This window comes from Lampetra fluviatilis, chromosome 46, assembly GCF_964198595.1.
Source record: "Lampetra fluviatilis chromosome 46, kcLamFluv1.1, whole genome shotgun sequence".
NCBI classification, from domain to species: domain Eukaryota; kingdom Metazoa; phylum Chordata; class Hyperoartia; order Petromyzontiformes; family Petromyzontidae; genus Lampetra; species Lampetra fluviatilis.
The window spans coordinates 6877220-6891177 of NC_136320.1; the positions used below are offsets into that span (position 1 = coordinate 6877220).

General features: G+C 49.4%; 1 protein-coding gene across 2 annotated transcripts in view; it reads left to right on the forward strand.

Annotated features, from left to right (window-relative positions):
• LOC144947731 (metalloprotease TIKI1-like) overlaps positions 1–13958 on the forward strand; it is a 99601-nt gene that overhangs the window by 5237 nt on the left and 80406 nt on the right. For both annotated transcript variants that reach the window (XM_078877060.1, XM_078877061.1), the window contains exons 3-5: positions 293–556; positions 3186–3369; positions 4206–4345. In XM_078877060.1, coding sequence (XP_078733186.1) covers positions 293–556; positions 3186–3369; positions 4206–4345 — 588 coding nt within the window. The remainder of the gene's footprint in view (positions 1–292; positions 557–3185; positions 3370–4205; positions 4346–13958) is intronic.

The following is a 13958-nucleotide window of genomic DNA, read 5'->3' on the forward strand; positions in this document are numbered from 1 at the left end:
ACGTGCGGAGTGTCAGTGCGTGTCAAACGCTCGAGAGCAGAAATGCTCGACACGCAGCCCGACAGCTTCCGAAAATCCGCTCTCGGAGAATATTTTCGTACTTTGCCCACGGGGCTCAGCCCCGTCCAACGTCTGTTTCACCTCTGTTCCGTTTCCGTCCCACCCTCCGTTCCATCTCCGTCCCACCCTCCGTTCCACCTCCATTTACCTCCGTTCAACCTCCGTCCACCTCCGTCCACCTCCGTTCCACCCTCCACTCTGTCGCGCCCGCCGCCGCCGCCGCCTCCGCCAGGTGTCGCGGATGAACTCGTACCTGTGGAGCGTGTCACGGCACCCGCCCGCGTACCTCTTCGGCACCATCCACGTTCCCTACACGCGCGTCTGGGACTACGTGGCGCTTAATGCCAAGCGCGCCTTCTCCTCCAGCGAGCGCGTCTACCTTGAGCTCGACCTCTCCGACCCTCACACCGTCTCCGAGCTGGGCCGCTGCCAGCTGCTGCCCCGCGGGCAGAGCCTGCCCTCCCTGCTGCCCCGGGAGCTCTACCTGCGTCTGAAGGTGACGGCCGCCGCCGGGTAGTTACTGGGCAACGTCGTGTGACACGCGCGTTCTTGTTGTCGTTGTTGTCGTCGTTGCTAAATTGTGCCCGTTGAGGTTTTGTCTGCAGCGTCGGCATTGAAATCGTTGCAAATCGCATCGCTCGCAATCGCCGAGGGACATCGAATGAGCTGGAAAGCAGCAGCCGGTGAGCCGGTTGCTACCAACAATTTCCCAAGCTCTGCAGTCCTCTATCTCTATATGAAAGTGTTATCGACCAATTGTATGTATGTATGTATGTTGAACTTCTTTTGCACCGTACGTAGCCAACTGCGCTAATCGGAGGTGTGGGGGAAGGACAACAACAAACTAAACACAACAATTAGTTCTAAAGAGACGAGTTTTCAATCTATATTTAAAAGTGCACAGCTCCAGTGGCTTCGTAATCTCGGGAGGGAGAGCGCGTTCCAGACGGCCGCAGAAGCGCATCCGACAGCGGGTGATGCGGCGACCGTCTTTGTTCGATGGCCAGACAAAAGCCGCTGCTGCTGTAAGGATGGCCGGAGTTCGCGTGATGGTTGATGTTCCACTGGTACATCCGAGCCATGCCACCACAGGGCCAGCACGGGACCAGGTTTTTTCTTCCACTGGAAATTTCACCGAGCCGAGCTGGAAATACATTAAAACCTGTCTCGGGGGGGGGGGGGGGGGCAAGCTGGGCTAGGCTCGGGGATAATGACGCGTTGGTCACGTGTGAAGAGTTGGGGCAGTACGCAACTCGAGACGCAGACTCACCGCGTCATTATGCATGCGTTGTGACAGCATGAGCTAGCACTTGCAGGGCTGCCCCTTCACCTCTTATTAAGGTGGGGGGGGGCGCAGTTGGCGTTCAGGAGGGGAGGGGTGGGGGCCAGTTGGGCTGCTGCCTTAAACCCTCCACTGCTTGGCAGACTCGGGTGAGCGGGGAAGGGACATTAGTTAACTTTGCCCCCTACTGAGCTCTATAGCTCTTTTTCAGAAGCGACCTGGCCACAAATGATTGCTCAGCCAAGTGGCTCATCATCGTGTGGGAATTTAGAGCAGCCGAACACTCGAAACGCGTAATGCCGATTCTTAAATGTGGAGGGAAAAACAAGAGGGCCTCGAGAAAAATCCACGCGACCACGGCGAGAGATAGAGAGAGACACGCAAACTCCAAATATACAGCACGCGTCAGGTTCGGGATTGAACCCACGACCTCCTGCATACCAGGCGAGGTAGTTAACATCTCGTCACCGTGGATAGGTAGGGGCGGGGGAAAGAGTCAATAGACGTAGTGTTTCGATTGAAAGCTTTCGTGACTGCAGGGATTCATAGTCTTGGTTCTTTCGGTAAAGTCACGTAGAAGGGAAATAATAAAATAATAAAAACAAAACAATAAAATTCTCACGACGTTTCGATTGCAACAGAAGCAATCATCATCAGGTGTGAAAACCACTTTTTCTAATTTTCTTGCCGTGGTTTTCACACCTGATTAATCGTAAAAAGTTTTACGATTTACTATCGTGAATCTATACCTCTTGAAACTGACACAACATCGATTTTACGTGAAAAGGGTCGGACAGACTAATTTTGGGAGGGACACTGGTGCAGGGGGTGAGGAGGCTGCATTGTCGACCAGGGTGGCTTTGGATAAGTTTACACTCAGCCGATGAGAGGACGGGTTATGTAGCCCGACCATGGCTATGTTACAAGGGGGATCCGTGGTGTGCGTTTGTTACCTTGACCCTCCACCGTAACGTTGTTGTTGCGTTATCGTTGTCAGTTTAACGCATAGGCGTTTGACGACCATCAATAATCCATACTCGCCTGATGAAGCTGGTTGCAATAGTCAGGAAAACGTCGTACTTTAATTGTAAATGTTGTGATGGTTTACTCTCCAGCACACCGGTGTCAGGAAGTAGTAACTAACGTTTTGTTTACGTGACAAACCTTTAACTGTATCTAACTATTTTATTTTAGCAGGTAAGGCCCACTGAGCTATATAGCTCTTATTCAGAAGCGACCTGGCCACAGATGATAGCTCAACGAAGTGGCTTATCACGTGGACATGTATTGCAGCCAAATGATCTAAATGCGTGGATGTTGATGCTAAATGTGGAGTGAAAACCGGAGGACCCGGAGAAAAATCCACGCGACCACGCGGAGAGAGAGACACACAACCTTCAAATATACAGCAGGCGTAAAGGTTGGGATCGTACCCACGACCTCCTGCGTACCAGGCGAGGTAGTTAACATCTCCCAGCCACCGCGGCTCCCTTACTAATTGGGTGTGCCGTGTGCTGGCGGGTTTAACGACGCAACTCTATTCATGCGATCTCTAAACGAACAACACAAACACTTCACAATGCTTATTGTTACTCTTTGTTTTTTTCGGTAAAGTCACGTAGGTAAAAAATAAAATAAATGAAAACTCAATTTATTTCATTTCTTTTTTTACCTACGTGACTTCACCGAAAAAACCAAAGAGTATGAATCCTTGCAGTCACGAAAGCTTCAAATCTAGAATTAATGGTTATTGTTGTTGTCGCCATTGTTGTTGTCGCCATTGTTGTTGTCGCCATTGTTGTTGTCGCCATTGTTGTTGTCGCCATTGTTGTTGTCGTCATAGCGTCACCTGGCGTACGTGAGACGGCGGCTGCTGGGATGGGGGTCTCGGGAGGGGGGCAGTCGCAGGAGGGACCCCCTCCTCGTGAGCCTCTCGGGCGGCGAGTGGCGTCGCAAGCGCCCCATCTGGCTCCTCCTGCTGCTGCCCTGGCTCAGTGAGGCGGCCCTCAGAGCCTCCGCACGGGAAGGTGAGGCGGTGGACATTCCACATTGCTGTGGTGGGGCCAGCGCAGGCGAGGGGAGGGGGTGGGGAGTGGGGTGGGGGGCGCCGTTTGAATCGACACGTTGGCGCGTGACGTCAGCGGCGCGGTTCGGCTGTTGCAGTGGAAAAAACAACAGTTTGACACCGTGCTGTGCTGGCACGCCACGGCACAGTTCAGTGGAAAAGAGGTATTCAAGGCCATCGCGGGGGGAATTTTTGTGGTTGTGTCTGTGTGTGTGTCTGTGTGTGTGTGTCTGTGTGTGTGTGTCTGTGTGTGTGTCTGTGTGTCTGTGTGTCTGTGTGTGTGTGTCTGTGTGTGTGTCTGTGTGTGTGCGTGTGTGTCTGTGTGTCTGTGTGTGTGTCTGTGTGTGTGTGTCTGTGTGTGTGTGTCTGCGTGTGTGTTTGTGTGTGTCTGTGTGTGTGTCTGTGTGTGTGTCTGTGTGTCTGTGTGTGTGTGTGTCTGTGTCTGTGTGTGTCTGTGTGTGTCTGTGTGTCTGTGTGTGTGTGTCTGTGTGTGTGTCTGTGTGTCTGTTTGTGTGGGGAACGGTGGGGTAGTGGTTAACGCGCTGCGTTACCAACCAGCCAGCCCGAGTTTGATTCCCGCTCACGGCCAACACCGGTGACGATTATCTGAATCGGTCCTGGGCCTCCCCAAGGTCGACTCAGCCTAAAAAAATAGTACCTGAGACAAAGGCGACGCGGGCGTGGTGCTGGCCACCCACCCCCTGCCGGCCTTTATAGGTGCTGCCCACGAACAGCACTTGCCCCGACACTCTCTCGTTTAAGGCTATACGGGGGATCTTTGTCTTTGTGGATGAGGAGGAGGTGGAGGAGGGAGTCACTCGCCCCCTCTGCTGGACGTGCACCTGGCGCGCGAAGCCGCGCGCGCGCGCAAACACCTGGGCGCCGTGGAGCTCGTCCACGAGCAGTGCGCGCCGCTCAACCGCCTGAGCACCGCGCAGGTGAGCGGTGACGCACACACACACACAGGTGACACACACACACAGGTGACACACACAGGTGACACACACACACAGGTGACACACACAGGTGACACACACACACACAGGTGACACACGCACACAGGTGACACACACACACACAGGTGACACACACACAGGTGACACACGCAGGTGACACACACACATAGGTGACACACACACACACACAGGTGACACACACACAGGTGACACACACACACAGGTGACACACACAGGTGACGCACACACACACACAGGTGACACACGCACACAGGTGACACACACACACGCAGGTGACACACACACACAGGTGACACACGCAGGTGACACACACACAGGTGACACACACACACACAGGTGACACACACACACAGGTGACACACACATACAGGTGACAAACACACAGGTGACACACACACACAGGTGACACACACACAGGTGACACACGCAGGTGACACACACACACAGGTGACACACACACACACAGGTGACACACACACAGGTGACACACACAGGTGACACACACACACAGGTGACACACACAGGTGACACACACACACACAGGTGACACACACACACAGGTGACACACACACAGGTGACACACAGGTGACACACACACAGGTGACACACACACACACAGGTGACACACACACACATACACACACAGGTGACACACACAGATACACACACAGGTGACACAGACACACAGGTGGGCAGTGACACACACACACACAGGTGATACACACACACACAGGTGATACACACACACACAGGTGATACACACACACACACAGGTAACACACACACACGCAGGTGACACACACACACATACACACACAGGTGACACACACAGATACACACACAGGTGACACAGACACACAGGTGGGCAGTGACACACACACACACAGGTGATACACACACACAGGTAACACACACACACGCAGGTGACACACACACACATACACACACAGGTGACACACACACACAGGTGGGCGTGGTGACACACACACACTCACACACACAGGTGACACACACACACACAGGTGACACACACACAGGTGACACACACACACAGGTGAAACACACACACACAGGTGACACACACACAGGTGACACACACACACACACAGGTGAAACACACACACACAGGTGACACACACACAGGTGACACACACACAGGTGGGCAGTGACACACACACACACAGGTGAGCAGTGACACACACACAGGTGAGGGTGGTGACACACACACAGCAGAGATCGTGACATGCACACAGAGGCGAGAAGTGACACACACAGGAGGGAGAGTGACTTATGAGGAGCAAGATAAACAACGAGTTTTTTGTGTTCTGAATTTCAGACATTTGCATCATCTGTCTTTGTGCCAACAAAATTACCTCACCCGACAGCACGTGACGCACACTTTTGGCGGGAAAACCACGGCAGCGACGTCACACTGTCGATAGAATCCGAACAACAACAACAACACGCAATCCAAGATCATCCGTGCCCGTGCCAGATTTGTTTTTTATTTGTTTCAGAGTAGTCTCGATTCAGAATATCAGAATCGGAATATTGATTTATACTTGAGAAATCCGATGAGCTATGAAGCGCTTTTTTTTACAGATGCCCAGATGGCATCCCTGTCAACCCCTTATCAGTGCCCTACTTTATTACAGACCAATTCATACCTCATTGGCCACCCCGTGCCCCTTATGAATCTCAACGTTCACCCTACAAAGTCTCCATCACAGGGGAGAAACACAAACAAATAGACAACAAAAATGTTGCCATATTGAAACGGCTGTACGCCGTGTGGAGCTGAAAACTCAATTTCCCTGTACTAAGAATACGCGGTAAAGCGTGTGGGTTGACAAGTATGATAGTGTAGTGTGTAGTGTAGTGTAGGGTAAACCGTGATGGGTTGACACGGTATGATAGTGTAGTGTGTAGTGTAGGGTAGACCGTGTGGGTTGACACGGTATGATAGTGTAGTGTGTAGTGTAGGGTAGACAGTGTGGGTTGACACGGTATGGTAGTGTAGTGTATAGTGTAGGGTAAACCGTGATGGGTTGACACGGTATGATAGTGTAGTGTGTAGTGTAGGGTAGACCGTGATGGGTTGACACGGTATGATAGTGTAGTGTAGGGTAGACCGTGATGGGTTGACACGGTATGGTAGTGTAGTGTGTAGTGTAGGGTAAACCGTGATGGGTTGACACGGTATGATAGTGTAGTGTGTAGTGTAGGGTAGACCGTGTGGGTTGACACGGTATGATAGTGTAGTGTGTAGTGTAGGGTAGACAGTGTGGGTTGACACGGTATGGTAGTGTAGTGTATAGTGTAGGGTAGACCGTGATGGGTTGACACGGTATGATAGTGTAGTGTGTAGTGTAGGGTAGACAGTGTGGGTTGACACGGTATGGTAGTGTAGTGTATAGTGTAGGGTAGACCGTGTGGGTTGACACGGTATGATAGTGTAGTGTATAGTGTAGGGTAAACCGTGATGGGTTGACACGGTATGATAGTGTAGTGTGTAGTGTAGGGTAGACCGTGTGGGTTGACACGGTATGATAGTGTAGTGTATAGTGTAGGGTAAACCGTGATGGGTTGACACGTTATGGTAGTGTAGTGTATAGTGTAGGGTAAACCGTGATGGGTTGACACGGTATGGTAGTGTAGTGTATAGTGTAGGGTAGACCGTGTGGGTTGACACGGTATGGTAGTGTAGTGTATAGTGTAGGGTAGACCGTGATGGGTTTACACGGTATGGTAGTGTAGTGTATAGTGTAGGGTAGACCGTGTGGGTTGACACGGTATGGTAGTGTAGTGTATAGTGTAGGGTAGACCGTGTGGGTTGACACGGTATGGTAGTGTAGTGTATAGTGTAGGGTAAACCGTGATGGGTTTACACGGTATGATAGTGTAGTGTATAGTGTAGGGTAGACCGTGTGGGTTGACACGGTATGATAGTGTAGTGTGTCAGTGGCGGCTCCTGCAAAATCTCTCAGGGGGGGCAAATGTCTGGATGATTGATAAGGATAAAGTTCACCCATGCAATGGATAAATTAACAGCTTAAGCATGTAAAGGCAACTTCACTTCTTTAATATTAATGACAAATAACGTGAATCTTGCAATACATCTTGTTTGTTTCTATACTCACTATTATTACAATCCACTCAGTTTCTTTTTTTAAAGATTCCACTAGATGGCGACAAGTAATTTTGTTGACTGAAACGTGCTTACGTATGATGACGTAAGCACGTTAGTGCGAGCCCTCCCGGAAGCCATAGAGATTGCATTTCAGCGCCCGCCCTTCGAAAAAAAACATATTTGAATGTAAGTCTATGGGACCACATGGGGCTATTCTCAACCGGAGTGAAATCGCCCAAAAAGAGGCGGTACTCCACAGAACGTGACATGACGCTGATTGGACTATATCCAGAGGCACAGTAACGGCTAGCATAGCTCTGTGGTTGAATGAGATTGTTAATGTGATTGAAAAAGTCCCTTTCACACATTGGTGGTGCGTCACCCAATCGCCCTAATGAAGAAACCGCCCCTGTAGTGTGTAGTGTAGGGTAGACCGTGCTGGGTTGACATGGTATGGTAGTGTAGTGTATAGTGTAGGTTAAACCGTGGTGGGTTGACACGGTATGATGGTGTAGTGTATAGTGTAGGGTAAACCGTGATGGGTTGACACGGTATGGTAGTGAGTGTATAGTGTAGGGTAGACCGTGATGGGTTGACACGGTATGATGGTGTAGTGTATAGTGTAGAGTAAACCGTGATGGGTTGACACGGTATGATGGTGTAGTGTATAGTGTAGGGTAAACCGTGATGGGTTGACACGGTATGATATTATAGTGTATAGTGTAGGGTAAACCATGATGGGTTGACACGGTATGATAGTGAGTGTATAGTGTAGGGTAAACCGTGATGGGTTGACACGGTATGATAGTGTAGTGTATAGTGTAGGGTAAACCGTGATGGGTTGACACGGTATGAAATTATAGTGTATAGTGTAGGGTACACCGTGATGGGTTGACACGGTATGGTAGTGTAGTGTGTAGTGTAGGGTAAACCGTGATGGGTTGACACGGTATGGTAGTGTAGTGTATAGTGTAGGGTAATCCGTGATGGGTTGGCACGGTATGATAGTGTAGTGTATAGTGTAGGGTAAACCTTGATGGGTTGACACGGTATGGTAGTGTAGTGTGTAGTGTAGGGTAGACCGTGATGGGTTGACACGGTATGGTAGTGAGTGTATAGTGTAGGGTAGACCGAGATGGGTTGACACGGTATGGTAGTGTAGTGTGTAGTGCAGGGCAAACCGTGATGGGTTGACACGGTATGGTAGTGTAGTGTGTAGTGTAGGGTAAACCGTGATGGGTTGACACGGTATGGTAGTGTAGTGTGTAGTGCAGGGCAAACCGTGATGGGTTGACACGGTATGGTAGTGTAGTGTATAGTGTAGGGTAAACCTTGATGGGTTGACACGGTATGATAGTGTAGTGTGTAGTGTAGGGTAAACCGTGATGGGTTGACACGGTATGGTAGTGTAGTGTGTAGTGCAGGGCAAACCATCATGGGTTGGCACGGTATGGTAGTGTAGTGTGTAGTGCAGGGCAAACCATCATGGGTTGGCACGGTATGGTAGTGTAGTGTGTAGTGTAGGGCAAACCATGATGGGTTGGCACGGTATGGTAGTGTAGTGTGTAGTGTAGGGTAAACCATGATGGGTTGACACGGTATGGTAGTGTAGTGTGTAGTGCAGGGTAAACCGTGATGGGTTGACACGGTATGATAGTGTAGTGTGTAGTGTAGGGTAAACCGTGATGGGTTGGCACGGTATGGTAGTGTAGTGTATAGTGTCGGGTAAACCGTGATGGGTTGACACGGTATGATAGTGTAGTGTATAGTGTAGGGTAAACCGTGATGGGTTGACACGGTATGATAGTGTAGTGTGTAGTGTAGGGTAAACCGTGTTGGGTTGACACGGTATGATAGTGTAGTGTGTAGTGTAGGGTAAACCGTGATGGGTTGACACGGTATGGTAGTGTAGTGTGTAGTGTAGGGTAAACCGTGATGGGTTGACACGGTATGATAGTGTAGTGTATAGTGTAGGGTAAACCGTGATGGGTTGACACGGTATGATAGTGTGGTGTGTAGTGTAGGGTAAACCGTGATGGGTTGACACGGTATGGTAGTGTAGTGTGTAGTGCAGGGTAAACCGTGATGGGTTGACACGGTATGATAGTGTAGTGTGTAGTGTAGGGTAAACCGTGATGGGTTGGCACGGTATGGTAGTGTAGTGTATAGTGTCGGGTAAACCGTGATGGGTTGACACGGTATGATAGTGTAGTGTATAGTGTAGGGTAAACCGTGATGGGTTGACACGGTATGATAGTGTAGTGTATAGTGTAGGGTAAACCGTGATGGGTTGACACGGTATGGTAGTGTAGTGTGTAGTGTAGGGTAACCCGTGATGGGTTGACACGGTATGATAGTGTAGTGTGTAGTGTAGGGTAAACCGTGATGGGTTGACACGGTATGATAGTGTAGTGTATAGTGTAGGGTAAACCGTGATGGGTTGACACGGTATGGTAGTGTAGTGTGTAGTGTAGGGTAAACCGTGATGGGTTGACACGGTATGATAGTGTAGTGTGTAGTGTAGGGTAAACCGTGATGGGTTGACACGGTATGGTAGTGTAGTGTGTAGTGTAGGGTAAACCGTGATGGGTTGACACGGTATGATAGTGTAGTGTATAGTGTAGGGTAAACCGTGATGGGTTGACACGGTATGATAGTGTGGTGTGTAGTGTAGGGTAAACCGTGATGGGTTGACACGGTATGATAGTGCAGTGTGTAGTGTAGGGTAAACCGTGATGGGTTGACACGGTATGATAGTGTAGTGTGTAGTGTAGGGTAAACCGTGATGGGTTGACACGGTATGATAGTGTAGTGTATAGTGTAGGGTAAACCGTGATGGGTTGGCACGGTATGATAGTGTAGTTTATAGTGTAGGGTAAACCGTGATGGGTTGACACGGTATGATAGTGTAGTGTATAGTGTAGGGTAAACCGTGATGGGTTGACACGGTATGATAGTGTAGTGTATAGTGCAGGGTAAACCGTGATGGGTTGAAACGGTATGATAGTGTAGTGTATAGTGTAGGGTAAACTGTGATGGGTTGGCACGGTATGATAGTGTAGTGTGTAGTGTAGGGTAAACCGTGATGGGTTGACACGGTATGATAGTGTAGTGTATAGTGTAGGGTAAACCGTGATGGGTTGGCACGGTATGATAGTGTAGTGTATAGTGTAGGGTAAAGCGTAATGGGTTGACACGGTATGGTAGTGTAGTGTGTAGTGTAGGGTAAACCGTGATGGGTTGGCACGGTATGATAGTGTAGTGTATAGTGTAGGGTAAACCGTGATGGGTTGACACGGTATGATAGTGTAGTGTATAGTGTAGGGTAAACCGTGATGGGTTGACACGGTATGATATTGTAGTGTATAGTGTAGGGTAAACCGTGATGGGTTGACACGGTATGATAGTGTAGTGTATAGTGTAGGGTAAACCGTGATGGGTTGACACGGTATGATAGTGTAGTGTATAGTGTAGGGTAAACCGTGATGGGTTTGCACGGTATGATAGTGTAGTGTATAGTGTAGGGTAAAGCGTGATGGGTTGACACGGTATGGTAGTGTAGTGTATAGTGTAGGGTAAACCGTGATGGGTTGACACGGTATGATAGTGCAGTGTATAGTGTAGGGTAAACCGTGATGGGTTGACACGGTATGATAGTGTAGTGTATAGTGTAGGTTAAACCGTGATGGGTTGACATGGTATGGTAGTGTAGTGTATAGTGTAGGTTAAACCGTGATGGGTTGACACGGTATGATAGTGTAGTTTATAGTGTAGGGTAAACCGTGATGGGTTGACACGGTATGGTAGTGTAGTATGTAGTGTAGGGTAAACCGTGATGGGTTGACACGGTATGATAGTGTAGTGTATAGTGTAGGGTAAACCGTGTGGGTTAACACGTATGATAGTGTAGTGTGTAGTGTAGGGTAAACCGTGATGGGTTGACACGGTATGGTAGTGTAGTGTATAGTGTAGGGTAAACCGTGATGGGTTGACACGGTATGGTAGTGTAGTGTATAGTGTAGGTTAAACCGTGATGGGTTGACACGGTGTGGTAGTGTAGTGTATAGTGTAGGGTAAACCGTGTGGGTTGACACGGTATGATAGTGTAGTGTGTAGTGTAGGGTAAACCGTGATGGGTTGACACGGTATGGTAGTGTCGTGTATAGTGTAGGGTAAACCATGTGGGTTGACATGGTATGATAGTGTAGTGTATAGTGTAGGGTAAACCGTGATGGGTTGACACGGTATGATAGTGTAGTGTGTAGTGTAGGGTAAACCGTGATGGGTTGACACGGTATGGTAGTGTAGTGTATAGTGTAGGTTAAACCATGATGGGTTGACACGGTATGATAGTGAGTGTATAGTGTAGGGTAAACCGTGATGAGTTGACACGGTATGGTAGTGTAGTGTATAGTGTAGGGTAAACCGTGATGAGTTGACACGGTATGGTAGTGTAGTGTATAGTGTAGGGTAAACCGTATGGGTTGACACGGTATGATAGTGTAGTGTATAGTGTAGGGTAAACCGTGATGGGTTGACACGGTATGATAGTGTAGTGTGTAGTGTAGGGTAAACCGTGATGGGTTGACACGGTATGGTAGTGTAGTGTATAGTGTAGGTTAAACCATGATGGGTTGACACGGTATGATAGTGAGTGTATAGTGTAGGGTAAACCGTGATGAGTTGACACGGTATGGTAGTGTAGTGTATAGTGTAGGGTAAACCGTGATGGGTTGACACGGTATGGTAGTGTAGTGTATAGTGTAGGGTAAACCGTATGGGTTGACAGGGTATGATAGTGTAGTGCATAGTGTAGGGTAAAGCGTGATGGGTTGACAGCTATGAGATGAATCAGGTGTGTGTGTGTCTGGGTGTGTCAGTGAGGTGACCACGTGCTTTTGCGACGAAGAGTCTGTTCCGTGCGACGATGGTTGTAAGGATTACCATTTAGATATGAATATAATATTAAATAAAATAAAAATCCCACTGTAAATATTTTGAAATAAATTTGCATTCGTTTATTATTTTTACATTTCTGACATTTTTTTAAAATCGAATATTTATTTTGAGAGCAAGTTTTGAAATAAAATAGTTTTGACTTGGTTAGAATACCAAAGCGATTTTGGCCGTGCGCGAATATGTGTGTGTGTGCTCGTGTGAGTGTGTGTGAATGTGCGTTAGTGTGTGTGTGAGTGTTTGTTCGTGTGAGTGTGTGAATCTGTGTGTGTGTTAGTGTCGTTGCGTGTGCTCGCTAACAGCACCAGTGACGATTATCAAACACCAGTGACGATTATCTGAACCGGTCCCGGGGCCTCCCCTAGGTCGACTCAGCCTCAAATGAGTACCTGGTGCGGTGTGTAAACATCGCCACTGGGGAGACAAATGCGGCCGGGCGTGGTGCTGGCCACCCACTCGCTCATGTGCCGTGCCGGCCTTGAATAGGTGCTCGCGAACAACACTTGCCCCTACAGTCTTTTAAGGCTACACGGGGGATTTGTGTCTTTGTGTATTTAGGTGAATCAGTGCGGATGTGTATACATGTTGCGTGTGTGTTTATGTGCGCATGTCTGTGTGTTTATGCGCACGGGCTCGCGCGTGTTTGTGTGTGTACGTCTTCGTTTGTATAAACGTAGCGAAATGGTTGGCGCACTGCACCGCCAATCTGGTGACGCGAGTTGGATTCCTGCTCGTGATCAATGTCAGTGACGAATATCTCTGCCGGTCCTGAGTCTCCCAGAACTGCATGGCCTAAGGTGTTAACATCATCACTGGGGAGACAAAGGCGGCCAGGCAGGGTGCTGGCCACTAACCCCCCCCCCACCGCGTGCGTCATTCCGGCCTTGAAATTGCTGGCCGAACAGCACTTTGCCCCAACTCTGTTGAAGTCTATCTGGGGGTTCTTTGCCTTTTCATTTGCGCGTGCATATAAGTGCGTGCATGTGCTTGTGAGTGCGTACACAGTGGGGAGCGGTAGTGCCGCTGCGATACGAATCCGGTGACCAGAGTTCGATTCCCGCTCACGGCCAACACCGGTGACGATGATCTGAACCGCCGGTCACGGGCCTCTCCTAGGTCGACTCAGCCTCAAATGAGTACCTGGTGCGCTGTGTAAACATCGCCATTTGTGGTGTGGTGCTGGCCACCCCACATCCTCACGTGCTCGCTAACGGCACTTGCCCCAGCAGTCCGTTCAGGCTATACGGGGCATCTTTGTCTCGTTGTGTATATACAGCGTGTGTACGCATGTAAGGACGTGTGTGCGCATATATGGATTGGGCGTGCACGGCGTGATTGCGCGTACGCGTGTGTTTGTGTTCTGTGTAGAGTCAGCGTGCGTGTGTGTTTGTCTAGCATGTGCCTCATGGCTAGACGTGTCAAGAAACGTGTGTCGACAAAATCTGTCACTCGACGTACAAACACGCGCTCGTTCACCGTGCGATTCC